This window comes from Carcharodon carcharias, chromosome 2 (assembly GCF_017639515.1).
Source record: "Carcharodon carcharias isolate sCarCar2 chromosome 2, sCarCar2.pri, whole genome shotgun sequence".
Taxonomy (NCBI): Eukaryota; Metazoa; Chordata; class Chondrichthyes; order Lamniformes; family Lamnidae; genus Carcharodon; species Carcharodon carcharias.
Window position 1 is genome coordinate 44,901,206 of NC_054468.1, and position 18,415 is coordinate 44,919,620.

General features: G+C 39.5%; 1 protein-coding gene across 11 annotated transcripts in view; it reads right to left on the minus strand.

Moving 5' to 3' along the window:
- opa1 (OPA1 mitochondrial dynamin like GTPase) overlaps positions 1 to 18,415 on the minus strand; it is a 132,314-nt gene that overhangs the window by 88,021 nt on the left and 25,878 nt on the right. For 7 of the 11 annotated variants that reach the window (XM_041212589.1, XM_041212553.1, XM_041212571.1 and 4 more), the window contains 9 exons: positions 17,349 to 17,396; positions 15,830 to 15,934; positions 12,675 to 12,761; positions 12,391 to 12,504; positions 10,376 to 10,456; positions 6,801 to 6,875; positions 6,483 to 6,554; positions 5,803 to 5,902; positions 360 to 490 (listed from right to left, as the gene is read on the minus strand). In XM_041212589.1, coding sequence (XP_041068523.1) covers positions 360 to 490; positions 5,803 to 5,902; positions 6,483 to 6,554; positions 6,801 to 6,875; positions 10,376 to 10,456; positions 12,391 to 12,504; positions 12,675 to 12,761; positions 15,830 to 15,934; positions 17,349 to 17,396 — 813 coding nt within the window. The remainder of the gene's footprint in view (positions 1 to 359; positions 491 to 5,802; positions 5,903 to 6,482; positions 6,555 to 6,800; positions 6,876 to 10,375; positions 10,457 to 12,390; positions 12,505 to 12,674; positions 12,762 to 15,829; positions 15,935 to 17,348; positions 17,397 to 18,415) is intronic. The other 4 variants (XM_041212596.1, XM_041212561.1, XM_041212580.1 and 1 more) reach the window with 1 other exon arrangement.

Here is an 18,415-nt window from a genome sequence, read left to right on the forward strand (position 1 = left end):
TATCCGTAAAGTCTCGGTGTATTTGGACATCTTGTAAAGATGCACACCATGTCTAGTGAGGAATGCACACAGCAGCTTATAATTAATGTGAAGCTATATACATTCCAGTAAAGTAGCTTTGTTCAAATGCTATTTTTACCCCAGTATATTTCACGGTTTTGGAACTGGATTACTGTAGCAACAGAAAAAGGTTACAAAGGCAACCAAACAATGAACATTTCATGATGCTCAAAACAATGAATGAATGATATTCAAGAAAATTATGAATTCATCTGCTACACATCCACACGTTAAACAAAATATCACAGAAGCTTGTTTCAAACATATTTTAAAAGGATCCAATGTTGCAAGGCCTTTACCCTACTGGGACTAGCCAGGTTTTTCTCTGCAAGATCCACTTTAGTCAACACAAAGATGGTCCTTCTGCCTTGTGGGTCCATCTGGCTCACCAAGTCAGTTACAATGCTGCGTTCAGCATCTACTGAACCATCTGAAAAAGGAACACAAAATCCATAGCAACTAGGATAAACATGCAATTCTTAAAACGCAATGTCCTACTCATTCAAATATCTTATACTTTATTGCTTGAGAATCTATTGAGTAGTCATATAGAAAATATCGAATTCAGTCCTGTTCATTAAAACTTCCTAAATTGCTTATTCTTTACAACTAATATCAAGCCAGCTCAACAATTCTTTGATTCTGTGATTAATAAGGTGCAGGAGACCATTCAACCCACCGTGTCTGCACCAGCTCTCTGAATATCATTATGGCTCAGTGCCATTCTCCTGCCTTTTCCCCATAACACTGGACATTGTTTCTATTTAAATAATCATCTAATATCCTCTTGAATGCCTCGATTGAACCTGCCTCCACCACACTTCCAGGCTGTGCATTCCAGACCTGAACCACTCACTGTGTGTAAAAGTTTTTCTCGCACTTGCTTCTTTTGCAAATCACTTTAAATCTGTGTCCTTTCACTCTCGACCCTTTTATGAATGGTAAAAGTTTCTCCCTATCTACTCGTTCCAGCCCCTTCATGATTTTGAACACCTCTATCAAATCTCCTCCTAACCTTCTCCTCTCCAAGGAGGACAGGCCCAACTTTTCCAATATCTCTTCATAATTGAAGTTTCCCATCCCTGAAACCATTCTTGTAAACCTCTTCTGCACTCTCTCCAATGTGTTCACATTCTTGCTGAAGTGTGGCACCCAGAACTGTACACAATACTCCAGCTGAGGTCTAACTAGTGTCCCATACAAGTTCAGCATAACCTCCTTGCTTTTGTACTCCATGCCCCTATGAATAAACCCTAGGATTCTGTATGCTTTATTAACTGCTCTCTCCCATCTTCGATGACTTATGCATGTATACACCCAGGTCCCACTGCTTCTGCATACCCTTTAAAGTTGTATCCTTTATTTTATATTGTCTCTCCATGTTCTTCCTACTAAAATAAATCACCTCACACTTCTCTGCATTGAACTACATCTGCCATCTATCTGCCCAGTCCAACAACTTGTCTATGTCCTTTTTGAAATTCTACACTGTCTTCCTCATAGTTTACAATGCTTCCAAGTTTTGTAACATTAGCAAACTTTGAAATTGTCCCCTGCACACCAAGATCTAGATCCTTAACATAGATCAGGAAAAGCAAGGGTCCCAGTACCAAGACCTGCGGAACTCCACTACAAACTTCCTCCAGCTTGAAAAATATCCATGAACCATTACTCGCTGTTTCCTATTACTCAGCCAATTTTGTATCCACATAGCTACTGTCCCTCTTATTCCATGAGCGATAACTTTGCTCACAAGTCTGTTTTGCAGCACTGTATCAAGTGCCTTTCGGAAGTTCATGTACACCACATTAACAGCATTACCCTCATCAACCCTCTCTGTTACCTCTTCAAAAAAACTCCAGCAAGTCAGTTAAACACGATTTTCCTTTAAGAAATCCATGCTGGCTCTTCCTAATCAACCCGCATTTTTCCATGTGACCACTAATTCTATCCCAAATAATTTTCTCCAGAAGCTTCCCTGCCACTGAGGTTAACTGGATTGGTCTGTAATTGCTGGGCTTATCCTTACAATCTTTTTTGAACAAGGACACACGAGGAGACAGGCAGCCATGCTGGAGTGAGACAGAGATGGAGTGAGTAGCGAATTAGGCTCACGTGGGAATTCTGTGCACAGGGAAAAGTGGCATGGTATACAGAGGAATAATTCTATGTAGGGAACAGAACCAGCTGAGCAGAAATGGACCTGGATGCAAACCTCAGCTTTGAACTAACATCACAGGAAAACCATAAGTTCACTGGTTGGTAAGAAACTGCTGTTAGGGAGCGTAAATTTGAAAAGCGTATTATTTTGAAAGGAGTAGCTACTTGGGTTTGAATTAGGAATAAAGGGAAATCAGGACCAGTAAAGTACAGTAATAAAAGCAAACCAAGTAAAATAAAGTTAATGTAAGGGAAGTAAAGTTAAAACATGGCAGGGCAGCTCTGCTGTGTGTAATATGTGTCCTGTAATACATGGGAAGTCATAGACACTACTGGTGACGTAGACAATCACATTTGCAGGAAGTGCTGCCAGCTTCAAAAACTTAAGTTCCAAGTTTCGGAGCTTGAGCGGCGGTTGGAACCACAGTTGCGCATCTGCGAGGCTGAGAACTACGTGGATAGCATGTTCAGAGAGGTTGGCACACCGCAGTTTAGGAGCATGGAGGCAGAAAGGGAATGGCTGACCGCCAGGTACTCCAAGAGAACCAGGCAGATATTGCAGGAATCCCCTGGGGTTCCGCTCGCTAATTGGTTTTCTGTTTTGGATACTGGTGAGGGCGTTGCTTCCTCAGAGAAGTGAAGTCAGAGCCAAATTTGTGGCACCATAAGTGGCTCAGCTGTACAAGAAGGGAGGAAGAAGAAAGGAAGAGCGATGGTGATAGGAAATTCATTCAGTCGGGGAACAGACAGGCATTTCTGTAGCCGTTGACGTGAGTCCAGGATGGTATGTTGCCTCCTTTGTGCCAGGGTCAAGGATATCACCAAGCGGCTGCAGGACATTCTCCTGGGGAAAGGTGAACAGCCAGAGGTCCTGGTCCACGCTAGTACCAATGGCTTAGATAGGAAGGGCAATGTGGTCCTGAAGACAGAATTTAGGAAGCTAGGTAGAAAATTAGCAAGCAGGGCCTCAAAAGTAGTAATCTCCGGAATACTCCCAGTGCCATGTGCAAATGAGTACAGAAATAGTAAGATAAGGCAGGTGAATGCATAGCTGGAGAGTTGGTGCAGGAGGGAGGATTTTAGATTCCTGGGACTGGCTCTGGGGGAGTTGGCACCTGTACAAGCTGGACGGGTTGCAGCTGAACAGGGCCGGTACTGAGTTCCTAGTGGGGTGTTTTGCTAGTCCTGTCGTGAGAATGGGGGTTTAAACTAACGTTGGCAGGAGCGTGGGAACCAGGAGAGAATGTTAGGAGAGCAATACAAAAGTGCACAAAACACTGGGAGAGACAGACAGCAATAGAATAGGGAATAGTAAATTAATAGGCAGAGTCGGAGTAAGGGAGAAAGTAATGAAGTCTAAATCAGGGTCATACTGCATATATGTGAATGCACAGAGTATAATAAATAAGAGTGGTGAGTTACAGGCACTGGTTGCCATGCAGAGTGATGATGTTGTGGCGATAACAGAGACCTGCCTCAAGGAAGGGCAGGATTGGGTGTTAAATATTCCTGGGTACAAGATGTTCAGGAAAGATAGGTCAGGGAGAAAAGGAGGAGGGGTGGTTGTATCGCTTAAGGAAAGCATTGCAGTGCTGGAGAAAGAGGATGTCCCAGAGAGTTCAAGGACAGAATCAATTTGGCTAGAGCGAAGGAACAAGAAGGGTGCAATTACATTGCTCGGTGTAGTCTACAGGCCACCAACTATTGGGAAGGATGTTGAGGAACAAATGTGCAGGTAAATTATAGAGCGATGCAAACAGTATAGAGTAGTGATAAAGGGGACCTCCAATTACCCAAATATATACTGGGATAATGGTTGTGTAAAGTGCAGAGTGGAGCAAGAGTTCATAGTGTGTGTTCAGGAGAATTTTCTACAGTATGTGTCCAGTCCAACAAGAAAGCAGGCACTACTAGACCTGGGTCTTGGGAATTAGGTGTGCCAAGTAGGTCAAGTGTAAGTGGGGGGAACATCTAAGAGGTAGTGAACATTGTATCATAAGGTTTAGGATGACGGTAGAAAAGGACAATGGGCAATCCAGAGTAAGAATAATTAACTGCGGGGAGAACCAACTTCAATGGGACAAGAACAGTGCTGGGACGGATAGACTGGAACCAAAGGTTGGAGGGAAAAGCTGCGGCTGAACAATTGGCTACCTTCAAAGAAGAAATGATTTGGGCATGGTCAAGGTATTTTCCCTCAAAAAGGAAAGGAAGGGCAAACAAATCCAAAGATCCCGGGATGAAAGAGATAGAAATTAAGGTAGAGAAGAAAAAGTGTGCTTATGACAGGTGTCAGGTCGAAAATACAATTGAGAACCTAGCTGAATACAGAAGGTTCAGAGGAGAGGTGAAGAAGCAAATAAGAGAAGCGAAAAGGGATTATGAGAAAAGGCTGGCAACCAATATAAAGGGGAATCCCAAAGTTATCTTTAAGTACATAAATAGCAAAAGGGTGGTAAAAGGAGTAGGATCGATTAGGGACCAAAAAGGGGATTTACATATGGAGACAGGGGACATGGCTGAGGTGTTAAATGAATACTTTGCATCTGAATTTACGAAAGAAGTAGGTGCTACCCAGGCCATGGTGAGAAGAGGAAACTCTATCACTAAAAGGGTTCAAAACTGATAAGGAGGTGGTATTGGATAAACTGTCGATACTTAAAGTTGACAAGGCACTGGGACTGGATGAGACACATCCAAGGAGACTGAAGGAAGTGAGAGTAAAAATTGCAGGGGCACTGGCCATAATCTTTCAGTCTTCCCTGGACTCGGGGGAGGTGCCAGAGGACTGGAGAATTGCAACTACACTGATCATGATCTTTTTCTTTTAAATTTGTAAATTTTTGGGTATAGCATGTGATATTTTATTTCATCCAAGGGATCAAAAATGTATTGGAAATCCTACTTAAATCTAAAGAGCAACACATCCAAATCAGGGATAATTTTTAAAGTTGGGCTAAGTTAGTTTTGCAAGGCAAAAGTGAAGGTGTAAACTTCTGATTGTAACAACTTCTACTTGCCAACTTGGTTCCATTGGTAGAACTCTTAACCGTGGGTCAAAATGCTGCAAGTTAAAGTCCGACACAAAGACATGAACATGTAATTTCAGCTCACGTCTTAATGCAGTAATGAGAACTGCTGTACTGATAGATCCTTTGGATGAAACAGTAAACATATGCTGTCTGTTTAGGCCGATCACAGGTTTAAAGGAGAAATGAGTTCTCCTCAATCATTATCAGAACACAGGTAAATTAAGGATTAACTTTTGCTGGCAGAGAATGTATTTTTCTCTCTGACAGTCACAGGATAGGGTATACAAATATGCACAATATTTGATGTTAACCAGAATCTCATAATGTGTATAAACCCTCAAATGCACAATTTACATAGGTACTAAAAATTAAAATGGAAAATTAGGTCATTGCTCCTTTGCTTTAATGTGTTACATTACAACAAAATATCAATAAAGTGAAAAATGATTAATTAAGTCATCTATATTAAAAAAGTATACTATTACTTATACATCAGTGTAATAGTTTCTCACCAGCCAATTTTCTTGGTAAGTAAATTCTGAACCCTTACCTTGGATACAAAGGATAATGGCATTAGGGTTCTGCATATAAGCCTTGCTTATGCTAAAAATTATATCCTTGGTGTCAGCAGCCATTCCTGATGTCACAGTCTTCAGCATAGGGAAAAGAAAGTCATAAAGTTTAGTAATATGACAGAAAACATTCTTATCATCATCCTAGAAAAGGTTCAAGCTCTGTATAACAGAACAAAGATTTGGTTAATAACATATTTTATAGTTTATTATATCTTCAAGTGCAAATTCAAATGACATTATGTTACAATCAATAAACTTTATGTAAACAAAATGAAGCACATTAGTCAAAGGCATGGAGAACCGTTGAAAACAAAAAACAAGATCCAACATCTTTCCAAATTCTTTCAATGGTAATAGGGACCACTTCCAAATGAAAGCAACTCCTCTCCCAACAATGTACATTGAGAATCATCATGGGGTACATACTATCAAATCAACAAGCTACCACATGGGAAAGAGTGCAACATCTTGTCTTTGATCCAAATATTTCATGTTTTACTTGGCTTTCAATGTAATTAAGAATCTTTATTTATCATGATCATTTTGTTAACAGATAGTTCTAATTATCTGACAATTAAGAAGTTCTGCTGATCTGACTTGATTTTAGATGCATCAGTTCTCCTTTACAGAACAAAGAATGTTTTCTGATACTCACACTGATAACACCAGGAAGATCAACCAGCACCATTCGCTGTAGACCTGGACCTTTCACATTTAATGAGATGGTCTATGAATCATACAAATAAAATGAATGCAAGTAATAACCTTAAATCAACAAACTGTAAAATTGATGAGAAGACATACCACACAAATCCACATCAATTACTGTATAGTAGAAGCTTTAAGTTGTAAGCTAGCTTTATTTATTGCTGACATATTTCATTCAAAATGTAGGCAATATAAATTCCATTTTAACTGAGTACTGAATGAACACTTTTTATAACTGAAAATAATTGCATGCAATCATTCTTACCTCAGCACTGACAGTTTGCCCTTCCTTTACACTATTTCTCATTCTTATTTCAATTTCATTGCGCAATGCTGCTAGCTGCATAAACAAAAACAGAAATATACTTCAACATCCAAAATATAACTCAAGAGGTGCAAGTCAAGTCACAACTACTCAATGTATTAGGCGAATTAGATTATGAAGTGTCCCCACAGGCATCAGCAAAATAAATTGAGGGGTCAGGATTTGTTACAGGAATTCACCTCACAGCTGAAACTGGTAAGAAGTAATTCCTGACACTGATATGCAACATATCAGAGCCTGAAATAGCAGTTCTTGTCTGGCAGATTTCAAGATCTGAGATTTCAATGAGTTATATTCCACTTTGTAAGGATGTGGTCGTGGCAGTAGCAACAACAACACTGACAATAACAACAACAATTTGCATTTATATTATTTCCTTAATGTAGAAAAATATCCCACAGCACCTGGAGGCATGAGGCAATGTCACACAAGCTAAAGCATGGATTAGATGGGATAGTCAAAGTCAAAGCTTGGTCAAAGAAAAGAGGGGGATGAAGAGACAAAGGGATTTAAAGGGTAGGGTGAAAGGAGAAAGATGCACACGAGGTCAGAGTGAGAGAAATGGGGAATTCAGGTGGAGGAAGCTGTAGGATTAGAAGTAGGTTCCAGAGATAGTGAGGGATGATGCCAATGACACTAAATAAATATCAGGACACACATTTTAAATGTTGAGGAACCAGCGGCAATCTAGGTTAGTAAGGATAGGGTTGACACAGGATGGAACTTGAACAGCATAACTTTGGACCACCTGGAGTTTATGGAAGGTGGATAACTAGTTGGGAGAACAGAGAAAGTCAGAAGGTGTCAAAATCATATATGAGAGTATGAGCACCAGAAAGAGGGGGATTTGAGTATGTTTTGAAGGTGGAAGTAGACAGGCTTTGAAACAGAGAAAATGAGAAGTCAGAAACTCTGTTCAGGGTCAAGCAAGTCCCAAGTTACAACAGGCACAGCCAGAGACAGCTGTCAGGATGATAGCAAGAGTGCAGTCAGTGTCAGAAAGGAGTTTGTAGCAGTGCAAATTTGGCAGCTTAGGTCTTCACCACCCTATGTTTAGGTGGGTGAAGTTGAGAACGGATATCATCAAGCAACATGATAGCAAAGAGGCAACAAATGGGGTCAAAAGATGTCATGGAGGGGGAAAGCATGTATGCCTAAACCAATGTTACCAAGTGACAGGATAAAAGACTTGCATTTATATAGCACCTTTCATAACCTCAGAACATCTTAAAATGAAGTGCTTTTGAAGTATAGTCACTGCTGTAATGAAGGAAATGCGGCAGTCAATTTCTGCACAGTAAGCTCCAATATGTGATAATGACCAGACCTGTTTTTTGATTACGATTATTGAGGGATAAATATTGCCCGAGACACCAGGGATAACTCCCTGCTCTTCATTAAAACAGCACTGTGGGATTTTTTCTTACACCAACCTGAGGTGGTGATGGGACCACGGTTAACATATCATCCGAATACAGCACCTATGATTGTGCAACACTCCCTCAGTATTGTACTGTCAGTGTACATTTCTGTGCTCACACTCCAGTGTAGTACCAAGGAAGTGCTGCACTGCTTAAGGAAGATGGTGAATAGGCCAAGGATGGATCTTTGAGGAACTCCCAAAATGTGGGTGAAGGGTGGGAAGAGCAGTAATTGTTAGAGAAGTGCCAGCAATGACTGAATTGTTAAGATTTAAGTTAGGACAATCCCGTGGAGCCAGACCACGAAGAGCACCATGATGATAATGTGGTTAACTGCAAAGATTGCAGAGAGGTTGAGGACGACAAAGAATAATAATGAAGCATAGCCCCAGCATAAAGAATATTATCTGTGGCTGTTTTTTTAAAAATATTCATTCATGGGATGTGGGCTTCGCTGGCTAGGTCAACATTTATTGCCCATCCCTAGTTGCCCTCGAGGTGGTAGTGGTGATCTGCCTTCTTGAACTGCTGCAGTCCTTGTGATGTAGGGAGGGAATTCCAGGATTTTGACCCAGCGGCAGTGAAGGAACAACGATATATTTCCAAGTCAGGGTGGTGAGTGGTTTGGAGGGGAACTTTCTGGTGGCGGGGTTCCCATGTATCTGCTGCCCTAGTGGACAGGCTTTGGGGAATCAGGAGGTGAGTTACTTGTCGCAGGATTCCCAGCCTCTAATCTGCTGTTGTAGCCACAGTATTTATACGGCTAGTTCAATTCAGTTTCTGGTCAATGGTAATGGTCAATATGTTGATAGTGGGGGATTCAGTGATGGTAATGCCAATGAATGTCATGAGGCGACGGTTAGATTCTCTCTCGTTGGAGGTGGTCATTGCCACTTGTCAGCCCAAACCTGGATATTGTGCAGGTTTTGCTGCATTTGAGCTCAGGCTGCTTCAGTATCTGAAGGGTCACAAATAGTGCTGAACATTGCGCAATCATCAGCGGACATTCCCTCTTCTGATCTTATGATGGAAGGTCATTGATGAAGCAGCTGAGGATGCTTGGGCCAAGGGCACTACCCTGAGGAACTCCTGCAGTGATGTCCTGGAGCTGAGATGACTGACTTCCAACCACCATAACCATCTTTCCTTGTGTTAGGTATGACTCCAACCAGCAGAAAGTTTTCCCCCCCAATTCCCATTGACTCCAATTTTGCTAGGGCTCCTTGATGCACACTCAGTCAAATGCAGCCTTGATGTCAAGGGCAATCACCCTCACTCTCACTTGACCTCTGGAGTTCAGCTCTTTTGTCCATGTTTGAACCAAGGTTGTAATGAGGTCAGGAGTTGAGTGGCCCTGACGCAGCCCAAACTGGACATCAGTGAGCAGGTTAATGCTAAGCAAGTGCTGCTTGGTAGCATTGTTGATGGCCCCTTCCATTACTTTATTGATGGCCGCGAGTAGACTGATGGGGCAGTAATTGGCCGGGTTGGATTTATCCTGCTTTTTGTGTACAGGACATACCTGGGCAATTTTCTACATAGCCGGGTAGATGCCAGTGTTGTAGCAGTACTAGAACAGTTTGACTAGGGGTGCGGCAAGTTATGGAGCACAAGTCTTCAGTACTATTGCTGGAATATTGTCAGGGTCCATCGCCTTTGCACTATCCAGTGCCTTCAGCTGTTTCTCGATATCATGTGGAATGAATAGAATTGGCTGAAGACTGGCATTTCTGATACTGGGGATCACCGAAGGAGGCAGAGATGGATCATCCACTCAGCACTGTCATTAAGTGCTGTAGGAGGGACCAACATCAGGTTGAAGGGTTCAAACAGCAAATTACTGGAGAGATAAGGAAATAACAACACATTCAAGAACCTTAGGACTGTTCTGACGAAAGCTCACAGACCTTAAACATTACTTCTATTTCTCTTTCTATAGATGCTACCTGGCCTATTGAGTATTTCCAGCATCTGCACTATTTTCCCTTTTGATTTTTTTTTATCTTGTTCAGCAAGTTAACGGTGATTACACACCCTGTTTAGATCATAATTAATCTTAATTAGGTAAGATAAACAAAGCCCATAAGAACTTACATCTTCATCTTTGGTGAGATCAAATTCTCGTGAGCTGTCTTTAAACATCGCCATATGGTGAGGTCCTTCACTCAATGTCACCTGAATGAATTCAAATCCACAGAAATTATTTAACGAATAGGGGTCATTTTTGCTGAAATAAATCAACGCTAGTACACAAACACAAAGAAATGTCTTCCTTTTTATGAATTGTGTTCAACTGTTAAAGGTTTGCTTGCTTGAAGCAGTAATCAAAATATATTTTAAACAAATTTTAATCAATAATATAACAAACACTGCAACATTAGCTTAACAATTTTAGCTTTAAGTGCCATAAAAAAAAGTTGCTTACCCTATTCAAATGGCTATTTATTTAACAAATGCAACATGTTACATGTGTGAGGAATAAAACTTCCCAATCTGAAATTTGGTATCATTAAGTTATATTTCATTATATATAGTTTCTTGTATATAAGTGGTTTTCTCAGAAATCCAAAACATACACCAAAAGTTGAGTATTATAAGAATGTGGAAATTATGAAGGGACTGTACTATTACTTGATTCAAGGCCCTGAACAAAAGTCTTGAATTAGAATATTGATTTAAGAGAATTTCATGACAACACAAAAGTACTGCTGCAGACATATTTAGAAAAGAAAGAAAAATGAAAATTAGTTCGATCTTAAGTTTTTTATATTTAACTCACGCTATGAAATGCAAGCACTACACTGGAAAATAAAGAACTGCATCACTGGAGAAGACAAAGACTTATTAAAGTGGCTGTGGCATGAGAGGGAAATAAACTTATTTACCTGTTTACAACAATTAAGACAAATAGTTCAAATCTAGCTTCTTTCCAAATTTTTTCAATGCAGGTGTGAAGTACTTCACCACCATCACAACGGAGCAACTTCCTGAATAGCAGCGAAACATCTGACTCATGTTTAGCAAGAGGAATCAATTATTAAACCAATTTGTTTACCTGCCAGTTTTTTCCACTGCCCCTTTTCTATTGCAGGTGTAGATCCTTGGTGGTGCCATAAACAGCAGGCAACCACTGGTCTCCCAGCCACCTGCTCTTTCTCCCTGTGCAATCCTAGTGTGCACTTGGTGGCTGAAGTAATGTGAAAGGCCTCTTGCCAATTTTCAATATCTAGCAGAGGTTGCTGGATAGTGACCGGAAACAGGTGCACCTATGAATTTCCCTCCTTACTGATTTGGATGCTCTAGCCAACTGCAGCACCCACACTCCTACCTGGGCTGAGATTAACACGACCAAACTTTCAAACATTTTGGTTTGAGAGATTCAGCTACGCCCATCTCATTAGAGAACCATATACAGCATATCCATTTAAGTATTCATATTCTATTATTTTTGAAATATAATGTTGTCTCTTCTTAGCACTAATATCTCCCAATTTAATTGGCACAAAATTATCAAAAAGTATGTATCATTGACTTAGAATTTACTGCGTATTAAAAACTGGAAACACTTCAGCTCAAATGCTTGTTATAATAGTTTTAAAAGTCCGTATCGCAAATAACCATAGCTTCTGTATCGAAGCCTTGTCACACATCTACTTCGTAGTTCTGACCATTGTTCCTGCTAAACTATGCGCATACGCGGTCACTCAGCAGCCTAGAAGGTACTGTGCAGGCCTTATTCTGTGATAACTACGGTGCGGCCATACAAATAAATCGAAAGGTTGAAAAAAACTGGCTGAGCACAAGAACAAAATTTCAAAAGGAATGTTGGTTCTGATGTCAAAGGCAACATTTTGATTAGACCTAATACATGGCATTGTACTATGTGTCAACAAATAGGGAGCAGTGCATTACTTTTTTTCTTAAGTGGTCCACCAATGGTTCATTCCTCTGAAATGGGTCAAATCGAGGCTCTACAACTCAGCTTGAGAATTAGAATAATTTACAAAACTGCGAAAGCAAATGCTACTTATCCAAGGTTAAGTACACAGACTTTCTAGTGCTTACTCCCATACTCTATAGATTCCGCTTAACAAGTTCTAGTGCCTTACTTTGACAGGTGCACGAGTCATCATTTCACCAGATCCACGGGGAAATATCCTAGCTTGGGCAATCATTTCCAGAACACTGGTCTTCCCAGCACTTTGATCTCCGACTACAACTACCTAGAAGAAAGTAACTTGTACTAATTAAAAGCAAAACAATGCAAGCTGACCTGAAAATCATTTGCAAACACAGCGACATTTCTCAGTGTCAGACATGCTGTATTACCAACTCCAATTCGTCCTAGTGTACTCTTTAAAATAATTGGAAACAATGACAATTTCCTGCTCACCCTTGGGAGATGGTCCTGGGTGTTGTAGTTGGAATCATAATCCGATAGAATGTCCAATACTTCAGAATACAAGTCAATCAGGGACTTCTAGAAAAGGAAAAGTTCTTCTATTTAATGTGCAAAATAATCTAGTACATTATGCTATAAATCATCATAAAACTTAAAGTGATACAGACAGTTGAATAACTTTTCAACTCAATATTTTCAAAAACATATTATTATTTAACCCTTAACAAATGTGCTCACATAACCAATGACAAGTACCTTAAAGACAAAGGGATGTATTCCTCAGAATTCAACCAAACTGGACGACCGGACAAGGGTGGATTAATTAAGGAAAGCATGCATAGTTCTGTTAAAGGCAAATCATGTTTAATTAACTTGACTGAGTTTTTTTGATGAGGTAACAGATATCTGAGGGTGAGCATAATGCACTTGACGTGGTATATATGGATCTCCAAAAGGCAAGAGATAAAGTGCCACATAATGGACTTCCCAGCAAAGTTGAAGACATGGAATAAAAGGAACAGCAGCAGCTCAGGCATAAAATTGGCTGAGTGAAAGGAAACAGAAAATAGTGGTAAACAGTTGCTTTGCAGATTGAAGGAAAGTAGTCAGTGGTGTTCCCCGAGTCAGTACAAGAGCTACTGCTGTTCTTTATATATATTAATGACTTAGACTTGGGTGTTCAGAGCACAATATCAAAATTGGCAATGACAGAAAACTTGGATGTATTGCAAACTGTGAGAAGGATAGTGATAGGCTCAGAGGACACAGGCAGGTTGGTGGAATTGTCGGATATGTGGCAGAGGAAATCTAATGCAATTGTGAATCGATTGCGCCAATTGTGAAGTGATACATTTTTGGTAGGAAGAATGAGGAGAGGCAATATAAACCAAAGGGTACAATTCTAAAGGAAACATAGGAACAAAGAGGCCTGGTGGTTTATGCACACAAATTGTAGAACATATCAGGGCAGGTTAAGAAAGTGATTAAAAAGATATGTGGGATCTTGGGCTTTATTTTCGAGGCAAAGAGTACAAAACCAAGGACGTTATGATGAACCTTTCTAATAATATTGGTTCGGCCTCAACTAGAGTAGTGTATTCCATTCTGGAAGGACGTGAAGGATTTGGAGAGGGTGCAGAAAACATTTATGAGAATAGTTCTAGGGATGAGGGGCTTCAGTTACGAGGATAGAATGGAGGCGTTAGGGTTGCTTTCCTCAGAAAAGGCTGAAAGGAGATTTGAGAAATTTGCTCAAAATTATAAGGAGTCCAGACAGAGTAGATAGAGAGAAACTGTTTCCTTTGGCGAGGGTCGAGAACCAGAGAACACAGGTTTCAGGTGTTTGGCGCAAGAACCAAAAGCAACGTAAAAAAACATTTTTTGTATGCAGCAAGAGATTAGGTTCTTGAATGCACTGCCTGACAGGATGGTGGAAACAGATTCAATTGTGGTTTTCAAAAGGGAATTCGAATAGCGCTTAAAGATTTTTTAAAAACTATGCAGGTCTAGAGGAAAGTGAGGGGGAGTGGAACTAGTTGATTCGTTCTTGCAGAGAATCAGCCTGGAAACTATAGGCTGAATGTGCTCCTCCTGTGCTCAAACCATTCTGTATTTCTAAATCTCTGTAACATTCATCAATCCAAACTCACTGAATTAATAATAATGATAAGAGGTATTGAAATTAATTAATTAAATAGTACAGAGCTCGCAACTACCTTTTAGCAATGGAACTAAAAGACCTCATAAGAAGTATTTAAAATTTAGTGTTACTTTTCCTCTTCTATATGGATTTGTGATTCTCTGTCTTTACACTGAGCACGGAGCTGCTCTGCATCTGCTATCAGCTACAAAAACTAGTGGTGACCATTTCAACAGGAATAAGCTGGATCAGCATCTTTCTGGTGGAGGTATTAACCAGGCTGCATCCAAAGTGAAACGTTTTGGTATTAGCCAGGAGAATGGTGGCTGTGGAATTGGAAACGCAGAACCTTGGGCTAAGCTGGTAGAGAGAAGGTTCTTAGTGAGGATACAGATGGAACCAGATGAAAATGAGCTTTAGCTCCTAATTCTTTAATTTCACTACATCACGCTGTTCCATTCTGAATGCATCATGCTGATTCTCTGGCCCTTCATAAAAATATTCTCTGAAACCCATGTGACTTAAGAATGAGGAAATAGAGTGATCATAGAACTAAAGCTTTCCTATGTACAGTCGCCCTCTCAATGTTCCACCAGCTGAAAACAAATGGAGAGTGAGTAACAATACGGAAATCTTAGCAAATTTAACTTAATGTCAATAACACATTCAGAGACCAAGATGAATGAACTGTTTGGATAAAGAAAGCTTTAAACTTGGCCAAACAAGCAAACCAAAATCTTCCTCAATGTCCTTTACTTCAGAAAATGACTATTCCTCGCACTGAGTTTCCATTATCTAGCTGAACCCTTGAACATCTGCTGTTACCTTTACATTGTGGCATTTCAAACATACCTATCATTGTCCTCTGAATTACGAGCAAACAAAGTTTTTATTTACTTGCAACCTAAACACCGTATGAAAAGTGTTGAACAGCAGGATTCCAAAGCTATTGCTACAAAAGCTCAATACTGTGGACACTGGAAATCTGAAATAAAAACAGAAAATGCTGCAAATACTCAGCAGATCTGGTAGTATCGGTGGAGGGGGAGTAGAGTTAACTTTTCAGGTTTGTTGACACTTCATCAGAATTGTTTATATCTTACGGATACTGCCAAACCTGCTGAACATTTCCAGCATTTTCTATTTTTATTCCAAAATACTGTGACTGGTCAATAAGTGCAGACCCTTCTTTCATTGCTGTTTTTGGGAGTTTACTGAATGTAAATTGACTGCTGCATTCCTTACAGTGACTACATCTTAGAAGAACTTAGCTAAAGGTAAAATGTTCTGGCACATATCACGCTGTGAAAGGTGGTATATAAATGCAAATCTGTTTTTCTTTATAACTTAACAATATTAATATTTCTAAAGCAGCAGATGAATAGTGCAGATATTTTAATCATGAACTGTTGAGAAATTGAATACAAGTCAACTCAGTTTTTGGAATAGTGATAAAATGTTTTATTTTCTAAATACTTCCATTCCCAGAGCTGAAACACATCTTCACCTTCATTTTCCGTAAATGAATGCCTTTGTCATCTTTCTGAAGAGCCTGTTTTCGTAGTTCCTTATTTTCTTTCTCTAGACGTTCAAGGATTTTTTGATATTTCAGCTATAAAAAGGAAATAAGAGAAAGAGACAAAACAAAATCATTTATGTTATTCTGCATAAGTGAACCATAAATTCTGTTTAAACTTTACAAGAAAAATATGCTTTTTTGGTAACTGCATGAAACTGAAAATTAGTTTCTTCTTCAATTCCACTCAACCAGAGTTGTCTAATACATTAGCCACTAGCCACATGGGGCAAAATGGGAATCCAGATGTGGCTAATTAGATGAAATGAAAAATGAATAACAAATAGCATGTGATTTTGGGAATCATTCACACAGTGTGCACAAGTGCAATTTAGTCATTTTGTGTATCTATTGATAGCATGGTAAGACGAGAAGCAGAGTATTTTTTGATAGTATGTAGTTTACTGTCTTGGTTACTGCTTATTAGTTATTTCCTAAAATGGTGTGTAGCACAGGCTAAAGAAAAAAATCTGACTTTAGCACCTTGGAAGCAGCAGAAATAGAGGGGGTCTTGCACCATGGTCAGCTTAACCAATCAGAATAATTACTCCAGTCCAACAGATTAAAATACACCCAACCACTAACAAGCAGCTCCAACATGTCCTGAACAAAGAGCAGAGACGAGTCATCTTATCTTGTGAGTCAACATTTTCAGCCATCACTCTGATGAAGTCAAAGTCCTGTTCTCAACTGCTGGATAAAACCTAGAAGCTGTACAAAGGTGCGCTGTCACAGATAAATGGCACAGAAGCCCAAGCTTTAGTGAAAGAGAAAGACTGCAAAGTTTGGCACTGAATGATGGTAGATGTTTGTTAAATAAATACATTGTGTGTAAGGCGTTTTCTACAAAATGTAGTGCATGTGGCTAAAACAGTATCAATGTAAGCATGCCTGTGACTAGTCAGTAATTTCTACTGAACCACTTAAATTGATGATATTCAGAGGCAAATTCATCTTCTCTCTGATACTGACATCTACAATGCATATTTCATACACATGACAATGCACTGATAATATGCAAAAATAAACTATGCACTTGTAACAGAAATCAGGACAGGACACAAAGAATGAATTATCTCTTGTCAACAAAATGAGGTTCTAGCAATGAGCAAATCTTAAAGAGGACTGACATTTTTTGGAGGATAATTAGGTGCATAGGAGGATAATTTCTTTAGTGTTAGGTTTAAGGCAGTAAAAATTAAGAACTCTTTATTCTGTTTACCTCCCTATTTTCAGTTGGTTGAGTTTTCCAACACAGGTCTTTTATATCTAGCACTGCAAAAATGAAAGGCATCAATCCAAAGCTCATAAACTCAGGAATTCTATGAGATGATGACCAGATACCTTTTAATTTTTCCCCTCTTGGGCACCATCTAGAAGCTGACTGTTTTTATAACGACAACGGCCCACATATCTCTAAACAAAATAATGACAAATTCAAGGCACCCACCATTGTTAGAGCATAAAGAGTATCACCAATCTGCCCTCCTGAATCTTCCTATTGTGTATAATGAAAGTGCCATTAATACAAATTAATCTCAACACAGGCATTGAAGGGCTGGCAATTCACATGGTTAGGACATTGTTAAATAAAGTGAATTATGGTCCTGAAAGGCCACTCAACTTTGGAAGCCAGAAAGGGGACAATGAAACTGTGGAGTTTCTAGAGATTAATTAAAACTTTACTTTTTTTTTCCTTTGCCAGTCTCATTTTTCTCTTAATCCTCTCTCATAGCTTCTCTTTCTGTATATAATTTTACTCAAATCCATCCGTATCCTTTCCCATTGTTTTTTCTGCTTCTTTCTTCATCTTTAAATCTCACTGGTTAAGGAGACCATTTGGACCCAATGTTCATGAAGTCGCAGATGCTCCATTGCCTCTCCATTCTCAATTTATATTTTTGGCAATTTGCAGCACAAAAAATACAATCTGAAGGAGGTGGTAAAAATCCAATCTTATCAGGATATGTATCACTCCAGCAATTTCTGGGCTACTGGATGTCTTGAAGGTTGAAAATGTAACTTTTCTAAGAAACTAGAGTGGCCATTTCTCAATGATAATAAACTCTGCTCCATGTTCTCCCTTCCAACTTCCACATCACTAGTTTGGAAGTATCAAACCTTGTGGCATTATTGGCTCTCGCTTTTTAAATTTGGAACATTATCTGACATGTCCTCAAAAGCAAGGCAAGGCTTACCACCATGAAACAACTTTTAAGTCTCATGATCTAACAGCTTTAGAGGGTCTTAAACAAATAACTGCCTCTAGGACAAAACTGTGCCATGATTTACTGAGAGCTTTCACTATCCATTTTCGCAAAACATTCTTGGATCCAGCCTCAAATTGAGTACATAATGGCTTTGAAAATGATGCAGCAACCCTGACATTTTAAATAAGTGTGTCAATGGTGTCTCAGTATAACTAGGATAATAACATCACCAACTTTACAACATGTTTGAAGTTAGAGGTAAGTTATTTGTATTACAGCAGAGAATGCATGTTGGTTTTCCCACACA